Consider the following 10,850-nt stretch of genomic DNA (forward strand, 5'->3'; position numbering starts at 1 on the left):
ATCCCAAATGAGAGAAAATCATTTTTCTGTTTTACTATCTTGTTTCTAACAAAAAAAGAATTGTCGTAGTGTACATTGTAGTAAATAATTTGTGGATAGAATATATGCAAAATCTGAGAAATCTACTTTAATTAAACTAGCAAGACCAAAGTCAACCCATGACGTTTGTTATCATATCATGGATAGCACCAAGCTATGATACAATCTATGAAAAGCTTGTCCAGCAAAGCTTTGGCTTTTAAATGATGTATGCGTACTAATAAAAGAAAACGATCCTATAAACTAAACTGAAACCTGTTTTTTACCTCTATAAATTAGCCATATCATCATATGTACACTTTGATAGTATATATATCATCTATGTGGTACCTGGTCACGTAAAAAGTTCCTATTACGCACTGATTTCTGGCACTACCTGCACACGAATCTCCCTCTGTTTGCTCTCCCTGTCTATGGAGTGTAATACTAACACAGGGTTGTGACTTGGCGCACCCTTCTGTCAGACTGTAATGGGAGATTGTCTTTCACTACGTGTGTATCCAAAACATGAAACAATTATACAACTTAGAGTATAAAGTAACACTTGTAAGAACACTGGCAAAAACACGAATGTATCATTTTAATTTGGAGGTTTGATTAGCTTTGGGTCCTACATATCTAAGAAATACGCTATTCTGGCCGAAACGTTGATTCATCTGGCTATTCCCGTCAAAGTGTTAACATACCAATGATGAATAGTAGCAACTTGTACAAGAGATGTGTAAACTCAAATTCAAACTGTTGAACACAACAGCATGAGATACAAATGTCTGTTACATTCAATGTATATTACATGAGGCAAATGTGTCAGTAAACAATATGTATAACCTGTTTCGGTATAATGTGTCCCTTAACAACAAATAAAATATTACAAGGTAGCATGTATCAGTAATCAACAGATATAACATGACAAGGTAACATGTGTCCGTAAACAAAAAGGAAACATGACAAGGGGGATGTGTCAATAAACAACAGGTATTACCTGACAAGGTAGCATGCGTCAGTAAACAAAAGATATAACCTGACAAGGGGGATGTGTCAGTAAACAACGGGTATAACATGACAGGGGGATGTGTCAGTAAACAAAAGATATAACCTGACAAGGGGGATGTGTCAGTAAACAACGGGTATAAAATGACAAGGGGGATGTATCAGTAACCAACATATATAACATGACAGGGGGGATGTGTCTGTAAAAATAGGTATAACATGACAAGAGGGATGTGTCAGTAAACAGCAGTGATAACATGACAAGGTAACATGTGTCCGTAAAAAACAGGTATAACATGACAAGGTAACATGTGTCTGTAAACAACAGGTATAACATGGCAAGGTAACATGTGTCCGTAACCAACAGGTATAACATGACAGGGTCGCATGTGTCCGTAAAAAAACAGGTATAACCTGATAAGGTCGCATGTGTCCGTAAACAACAGGTATACCATGACAATGTGACATGTGTCCGTAAACAACAGGTATAACATGACAGGGGGGATTTGTCCGTTAACAACAGGTATAACATGACAAGGTAGCATGTGTCAGTAAACAACAGGTATAACATGACAATGTGACATGTGTCCGTAAACAACAGGTATAACATGACAGGGGGGATTTGTCCGTTAACAACAGGTATAACATGACAAGGGGTATGTGTCAGTAAACAACAGGTATAACATGACAAGGGGGATGTGTCAGTAAACAACAGGTATAACATGACAAGGTCGCATGTGTCCGTAAACAACAGGTTTAACATGACAAGGGGGATGCGTCAGTAAGCAACATTTAAAACATGTCAGGGGGATGTGTCAGTAAACAAAGGCTATAACATGACAGGGGGGATGCGTCAGTAAGCAACATTTAAAACATGTCAGGGGGATGTGTAGGTAAACAAAAGCTATAACATGACAAGGGGGATGTGTCCGTTAACAACAGATATAACATGACAGCGGGATGTGTCAGTGAACAACAGGTATAACATGACAAGATAGAATGTGTCAGTAAACAACAGGTATAATCTGACAAGGTGACATGTGTCCGTAAATAACAGGTAAAACATGACAGGGGGGATGCGTCAGTAAGCAACATGTATAACATGTCAGGGGGATATGTCAGTAAACAAAAGGTATAAAATGACAAGGGGATGTGTCAGTAAATGACAGATATAACATGACAAGGTAGCATGTGTCAGTTAACAACAGTGATAACATGACAAGGTAACATGTGTCAGTAAACAACAGTGTTAACATAACAAGGTAACATGTGGCATTAAACAACAGGTATAACATGACAGGGGGATTTGTCCGTTAAGAACAGGTATAACATGGAAAGGTCGAATGTGTCAGTAAACAACAGGTATAACATGACGAGGATGATGTGTCAGTAAACAATAGGTTTAACATGACAAGGGGGATGTGTCAGTTAACAACATTTATTACATGACAGGGAAATGTGTCAGTGAACAAAATGTTTAACATGACAAGGTAACATCTGTCAGTAAACAACAGGTATAACATGACAGGGTGTGTGTGTCAGTAAACAACAGGTATAACATGACAGGGGGGATGCATCAGTAAGCATCATTTATAACATGTCAGGGGGATCTGTCAGTAAACAAAAGGTATAACCTGACAAGGGGGATGTGTCAGTAAACAACAGGTATAACATGACAAGGTAAAATGTGTCAGTAAACAACAGGTATAAACTGACAAGGATGATGTGTCAGTAAACAACAGGTTTAACATGACAAGGGAATGTGTCAGTAAACAAAATGTATAACATGACAAGGTAACATCTGTCAGTAAACAACAGGTATAACATGACAAGGGGGATGTGTTATTAAACAACAGGTATAACCTGACAAGGATGATGTGTCAGTAAACAACAGGTTTAAAATGACAAGGGGGATGTGTCAGTAAACAACAGGTTTAAAATGACAAGGGAATGTGTCAGTTAACAACATTTATAACATGACGTGGGGGGGGGGGGGGTCAGTAAACAACAGGTATAACATGACAGGGGTGATGCATCAGTAAGCAACATTTATAACCTGACAAGGGGGATGTGTCAGTAAACAACAGGTATAACATGACAAGGTAAAATGTGTCAGTAAACAACAGGTATTACATGACAATGGTGACATATGTCCGTAAACAACAGGTATTACATGACAGGGGATGCGTCAGTAAGCAACAGGTATAACATGACAAGGGTGGATGTGTCAGTTAACGAAAAGTTATAACATGAGAAGGGGGGATGTGTCAGTAAACAACATTTATAACATGACAGGGGAATGTGGTAGTAAACAAAATGTATAACATGACAAGGTAACATCTGTCAGTAAACAACAGGTATAACCTAACAAGGATGATGTGTCAGTAAACAACAGGTTTAACATGACAGGGGAATGTGTCAGTAAACAACATGTATAACATGACAAGGTAACATCTATCAGTAAACAACACGTAAAACATGACAAGGGGGATGTGTCAGTAAACAACAGGTTTAACCTGACAAGGATGATGTGTCAGTAAACAACAGGTTTAACATGACAAGGGGGATGTGTCAGTTAACAACATTTATAACATGACAGGGGAATGTGTCAGTAAACAAAATGTATAACATGACAAGGTAACATCTGTCAGTTAACAACAGGTATAACATGACAGGGGGGATGTGTCAGTAAACAACAGATTTAACCTGACAAGGACCAAGGTAACACGTGTCCCTTAATTACATGTATAACCTGACATGTGGTCGTGAAGTTGATGTAAAAGATTTACATAATCATGCAATAACAGTCAAATATGCATAAAGTCTAGTAAACTGCTTCTGTGTGTCAAACTCATAGAAATATTGAGCTGATGATGTGAGTTAAATATCAAGTTTTTAATCAAATTCAAATGAAGCTTTTTTTTATCACAAAACGAAACTATAATAGGCTATTATGTAAATCGAGCATTTTCCCCTTTTTTCTCACGATTTTTACAACACATTAAGGCGATATTCGTAACATGTAACGTTTTGAATAGAGTAGATAGAGAAACCATTCACACCTATCGTTGATTAGAGATCCCGGTAGGGTTATCTGCCACTGTTTGCTGAGTGCTCTCATTATAGGGTTTTGTGAACATCTTGCTGTGAAAACATTTGTTGGAATGTAATGTATAATCTTGAATTCCTTCTCACTGTTAACCACTAAATTGTTTCTCTAATGAGCGAGGAAACGTTAACTTGTTTATTGAAACAATGCATAATACATGCCGTTCGAACTAGATGTAGGAACAGCCATTCACATCTACAGCAGAATATGACAAACAACTGTTAATTACTATAATTATTCCCCTTCCCTAAGGATGTAACAGAGAAATTTCCAACTCGATGGGTCATATTTTTAGTAACCTTAACCCGGGCTAAAACATTAGTTTGAAACATTTGTAATTTGTTTTTATCTTGATTTTCATTGGACCTCTGATTTTAACGTCATATCTAATTGTTCCCGTGAAGCCAATAATTAGTGTTTCCCTTCATGTCATGTCTGTCATACCCTGGATGTCGACATAGACATCGCACCCTAGGTAGTGACTAGTCTGGTGAAAAAAGAGAATCATGAACTGGTTAAACGGGAGATAGTTCTGTGAATGATGGGAAAAACATACTCTGCGTATTACGTCACGACCTCTACCCTTCATATCCCCCTCCCCCTCCCACTAAAAAGTGATCGGGAACGAAGGAATTGACACGAAATGTACATGATAATACATTTATCTCACCTTCAGATTTTGACGAAGTCGTTAAAAAGTTGATAACTTTGATTAAGTCGTTTAAAAGATAATTACTTTAATTAAGTCGCTATTTATCCGTTATTTGTTTTCAAAGTTGCTTGTTTTGAGTTTTAACTTTCTGTCTTCAGAGACAGTTTGGCGGTAATTGTTGCATATGGATTAAATACTTATCGCCTGTATTGCCTTCTAACCAGACGTAAAGTCAGGAGAAATATGAATACACACAGCTTGTGCCATGTTCTAGAGCTACTGTATTACTTACAGATAAGTTTTCATTACAGATGATGGGTGAGCCAACTTCATTTAATGAAATATAAACCATATGGCATATCCATCTGCTGTGTCGGTAATCTTTCACCGCGGTGCAGAACTACATAGGAGGCTCATTATAATAGGTAGTAGGTATTTAACAATAATGAATTGATTGCCTACTGCTTGGTTAGAACTATGAGGGTATCTCTTCATGTGGGCTTTGGAAACCATTTAACATTCCGAATTTTACAACTCCAGTTTTTATTAACAGTTTGTATTCCATCACATGACTTAATGAAATGATGATCTGCCGCTTGAATTCCAGACAATGCCGTGTGCACTGTTCATAAAAGAAATAATTATGTTATATGTAAAAACATTAAGCTCCCTTCCCTATGTTGCTGGCCGAGGCAACCGCCACCATCCTTCCACTTCGTTGATGGCGGAGACGACACCCCTCCCCGACAGTGTGCTGACGGGAAAAACAATATGTCTGTCCCACTTCCAGTATTTTTGATGGAAGGAAAACAACAACAAGTTTGACCATAAAATCAATAAAACTAGGTCAAAGATTAAATAAATGAGAGATTCACATGACAACACTTACGAAAATACAGACACAATAAGACCATATGTTATGGAACGGAAAGCGTCATTTTATTTATTAACAACACTCGGAGTGTAAAACTTTGTCAAATCCATGCGATGTCAGGTCCTCAAAGCGATGCCAGGATAGTGATAACTAAACAATAGGGCACAATAATAAGCATCATCACAATATTGCCCTTCTTAAGTAGGTATTTACCAATAAGATTATGATCGCCTTTAGTCTTCATCAACCTGAATCTTTCGAAACCATGTGATGTACTTTTGTCCGTCAGTAGTCGACACATATCATATAATTGTATTTAAAGCGAACTCTTGAACACCGAATCAACTGCAGCATGTTAACATCGTGTGAGGAGGAATAAGGATATTACTATAAACAAAAGGAAAGTTAATGTTTGGGTAATACTAATCGTTCTGGTTATAGCACAGCTTAATAGTAAGTCGTCCGCGTTGGTCTTGAAGTTAGTTAAGTAAAGCGACTGATGTAGAAGAGAATTTAATCTAACTGATTTCAAGTTCAGGACGGGAAATGTGATCGACGTGGTCAAAATGTTTTATGATATCTAAAGACTGCAGAACTTGGCAAAGGTTTTGTTACCTACATTACATTTTGCTTATTAATTGCAATTGGGACATATACGTCCCCATTCTTTATGTAATGGCAGAAACAAATAAGCCCCTTCCTGTTCTAATGGAAGAGACAATGGACACCCTTTCTCTTTAAATCTCTAAAATGACTTTGCTTAATTTGTTAGGTTTTTCGAGACCGAGCCGAAGCTGAAGCGACTGTTCCCGAAGATCGTGCGGGTGAACGAGAACAACGAGCTAGAGCTCGAGATGGACGGGGAGATGCTGAGAAAACATGGCCATAATGTCATGCACACACTAGGTGGCGCCATAGAGAACATGGAGGAGAGCGACTTCATGAACACAGTTATCATAGCCATCGGCTCTACGCATGTTCGCCGGAAGGTCAAGGGCAAAATGTTATACGTGAGTAATCAGCAAAGTTACAGGTAGCTGTCTGTTCACATCCAATCACAGATTTTTGTTTTTTCCTTAAGCAGTCTTTTATTCTAAATTAGAGTCATAAAGACATAATTATATCTGGTTATTTAATTCGCGCCCTTTGACTTTGTGACTCCTGGATTACAATATCTATTCGAAATATTTTACTTCACTTCACTGACGTCATAATCCCTCGCGATGGACATCCATGATGATGAGTACCATAGTAGATGGATACTTTAAAAAAAGTTAGCTTTACAAACACACGGAAGTGATTTAAATCGACTATCACTAAAAGATTTGAAGTATATTGGTATAGAACTGGCAGCAAGGCTGGATGGTTTATCATTACCAAACACAAATTCCTACGCGGTCTACTTCGGCGATCAATCGACAATGCTCAAGAAAAACAAACTGTGGAAGAAAGAAATTCCACAACTCGTGATCGTTATGTATCAAGTTAATCGAACTCTGATTGGTCACGTTCAATTAAAAAAAGAACAGAACAAAAATCGTTATACTCGTTATTTTAAGGAAAAAAAACTAATTTTACTAACTTGAGTAAGATATGCGAGATAAACGACGGTCATTAGTGATGTCTCCTTTGTATAAATCCTGTCAGTGTGAATTGAACCTTTTATCTGTATGTCAGTATGTAATTAAGGCTTTAATCAAGTACATGTTAATGTACATGTAATCTATAAGTGAGTATTAGTCAGTATATAATTCGTTAGATGTATATGTATAGTTATATGTAAATTACAGGACGCGAATGACCAGAACATGTACATATGTACATTGTTTTGTGCAAGAATATAATATATATGTTCACGTCCATTTCGTACAAAATGTACAGACCATATAGACAGAGCCTTTGTATCGGCATAGCATGTTATACCATATCAAAACCATCAATACAACGATTTAAGCAACTACAGCATTATATACGTCTTATAGACATTGTCATTTTAGCATGACAACTATCAGTCTAGAAACCTGTTTTAGAAAAACATTATCTACGATTGCTGCTTACATAATGGTCGTTCAGATGCATCACTGACTGGTAGGGTTATGTTAAAATGATTGTCACATAGCTCCATTGCTTCTCATAATAAACTTGGAAGCTGGATAACCTTCCACGGTAATGAGTGTATATTCAACCGAACAGGTTTATAGTTCCATGTTTATAAAGAAGCATGCGCTAAGTGCGGCCATAGTCGAGGGATTTCCCTGGAGTCGGTCATATTAGCACCCTGTAGGTATTCGGTATCTGTATTGATTTTACAATGATTTCCTCCACACACTGAATCGATAGCGTGACCATTGTGTATCAAAACAATAGGATGCAGTTGTCGGTGTCGTCACCAAATACTTACAAACAATCAATTCAATTGACTTTCACATTCTTCTGACTAAAAGGGTAATCGGATCGGAACTAATTCAATATATTGCTCTTCGACCAAGCTTTTCTATCAACGTCCTATCTCTGTCAAAACAGAGTTACAAAGATAAGATGAAGTTATGTTTTAGGCGATAGATTAATGACAACTTTAAAAAGGAAAGAAATTACTTTGAGATTTGATGTTGTATACAAACCAAGAAGATAAATGCTTCTTCTTTTAAAAGCTTTTAGCAACTATATGATAGTTAACGTTAATAATGCTGTTTTGTATATCTCTTCTACAGCATCTGTGGCCGTCATTGGACTACGGACTCCGGGACGTGTTACAAGAGCGATACACACGAGAGGTCGCGGCGGCGTGGAAGAAACTATTCTACTATACCATCAACCAGATGAGGAGGGGAATGAAGGCCAGCAAGTTTGGAATGTAATTACCTGGGGTTTGGAGGAGTATCATTGTGTGTGTCAGATATAATGCCCTTTGTTTTCGGGGGTGGGGAGTTCGGGTACTGGTGTCACCATTGGGGCAGCAGATACATTTTTAGCTTTTTCAATGTCTCAATGGTCCACTCATCCTCGATATCCAGGGGTTACGCTCACTTTCGCTCTCTTCACCTATGGAATATGTCGTAGCAAAATTGAAGGCTCGGTGTGCGCCACCTTGTTGATGAGACAAGGAGACTTGTTCGATCCTTTGATATACATTAAAAGAATATCGCGGTCACGTAGCGGTAAATGTTGACAGCATTTGAAGTCGGGCGTCTCTCCTTTGTAATCTTCAAAGGACAGGTATCAGCCTAGCGATTGGTCAGTTTTTTTGTACCTGAGACCAATCGAACAGCTACATTTGTATCTTCGTGTCTTCAATTTTGCCATGACATATTCCAGGGGTGTAGAGAGCGAAAGTGAACGTGGTCCATTATGGAAAAAACACCGATTCTGCAGGGCACATTAATCCCCTCTTACAACAACATGGATACAGCAGGTCTATTGTTTGTTCGACCATTTAGGGAACAGATAAGACGTTAAGTATAGGTATGTTTTAATTTAAGTCATTCGTATGTGTGGATGTAAGGCGGTGCTATGCCAGGTTGCAAGGAATTACAAGACGTTACATACATTTATGTCTTGGTATGTTGTCTTATTATACTGTAAGTGATGTGATGCCCGGTTTTTTATATGCTGCGTAACAATAATATATTGTTGGTGTGTATTTTAGATATATTCGCGCCTTCTTACAATATTTTTGTCTAATCAGTGCAATTTGATTGTTATTAAAAGTTAATTACTTGGGTCCATTATTCATTATCAAATCCTGTTTATTTGTTTCAGTAACAAAGCCACGGACGTCTGATCCTGCGAAATTGCAACAGGGAACAGTACTTTGATGTTATACGTTACTCTATTCCTTGGTGACACTTGACGTGCGCGGAAGTGAGAAATTGGTTTGCTTGGGTGTGATAGCCCGTTGTTAAAGAAGGACATTCATTGGAACTCATGGAACTCATACTCGTTTTGCTCGTGTTGTACACGCACAATGTCATACAAGACATGGACGTTTAAAACATGTAGAACGGGTCATGAATCTGTCGGATTAAAAGAAATGATATTAATGAAAGAATGGTGGACTTGTACAATTAATATATATGTAAGCGCCTTTACCGACATGTTTTACTGTACAAGGATGTTTTATTGTCAGTTTTCTTTCTTGGAGATAGATATGTACTGATTCGTTTAAAGATAATGGCTACGAATGTGTCGCAAGCCATATCAAAATATGTGACTTTGCACGTAAAGAATGCTCAAAGGACGTTCCCAACATAGTATTTTCCTTCCCCGTGATACTCCCTACTTTGATTGATGTACTGGTTACATTACTTCTGACATAATTTTAGTTTACCTGCATCTGTCGCGTTGTAGGACTCTTTACATGCCAAATGCAATGGTTTGTTGAGTTAGTGTAGTCCCCTTAGATGGTTATATATCTCGCTAATTGTATTGTGCCTTTGACGTGAATACGTCATCAGTTTTAATACCGATAAATAGATCTTGTTTACAAATGGTATTATAGTCAGCTTCAAGTTAATGATTTATTGACTCAAATATTGGTATTGGTGATACTGCTATGCTTTAATAGATTTTCATACATCATGGTATATGCATTACATGGAAAAACGTAGCCTTTTTCACAAATGTATATATAGTCACTCCTACAATATTCACATAACGATTCAGTTATATTTTTACCTTTCTTGTCTACAGAACAAGTAAATACCATTCTTATCATGCCTTTCTTATTAACGAGTAATTTTCAGTACCAAGTTTGTTTAAAAAAAAAAGGAATCAATTTCTCTTTCATATGTTTTGTTTACATACCGAATCAGTTTCACTACCATGTTTATTTACATAACAATTCAGTTTCACTACCATGTTTATTTACATAACAATTCAGTTTCATTTTATCATTTATCTTACGTACATTTGTATCATTATCACTTCAAAGAAATACATTGTTTGAAACGTAACTACATTGTTAAACTTTTAATGCCGACAACCTAAGGAGCCCCGACCACTGCCACAAACTGTAACTAAAGATACGAATTAGGGACGGTTTTTATAGTTTTAGTAAATTATTTATGTAAAGCGAACATACATTGCGGAACTTTGAAGAAACAAAAATGTCTGTAAGACACGAATGTATTCGCAATTAGTGTCGTTGCTTGACAGGTTTCTATAAGTACTGAACAACTGTTCCTGTG

The 10,850-nt window shown here is 37.3% G+C and overlaps 1 protein-coding gene across 1 annotated transcript in view; it reads left to right on the plus strand.

Moving 5' to 3' along the window:
- LOC110459826 (globin D, coelomic-like) overlaps positions 1–10,467 on the plus strand; it is a 28,769-nt gene extending 18,302 nt beyond the window's left edge. Inside the window, exons 2-4 of the mRNA XM_021512278.1 lie at positions 6,437–6,674; positions 8,376–8,518; positions 9,424–10,467. Of these exons, the coding sequence (XP_021367953.1) occupies positions 6,437–6,674; positions 8,376–8,518; positions 9,424–9,445 (403 nt within the window). The 3' untranslated portion in view covers positions 9,446–10,467. The remainder of the gene's footprint in view (positions 1–6,436; positions 6,675–8,375; positions 8,519–9,423) is intronic.
- Positions 10,468–10,850: the final 383 nt, after the last annotated feature.

Source organism: Mizuhopecten yessoensis, unplaced genomic scaffold (assembly GCF_002113885.1).
Source record: "Mizuhopecten yessoensis strain PY_sf001 unplaced genomic scaffold, ASM211388v2 scaffold10227, whole genome shotgun sequence".
NCBI classification, from domain to species: Eukaryota; Metazoa; Mollusca; class Bivalvia; order Pectinida; family Pectinidae; genus Mizuhopecten; species Mizuhopecten yessoensis.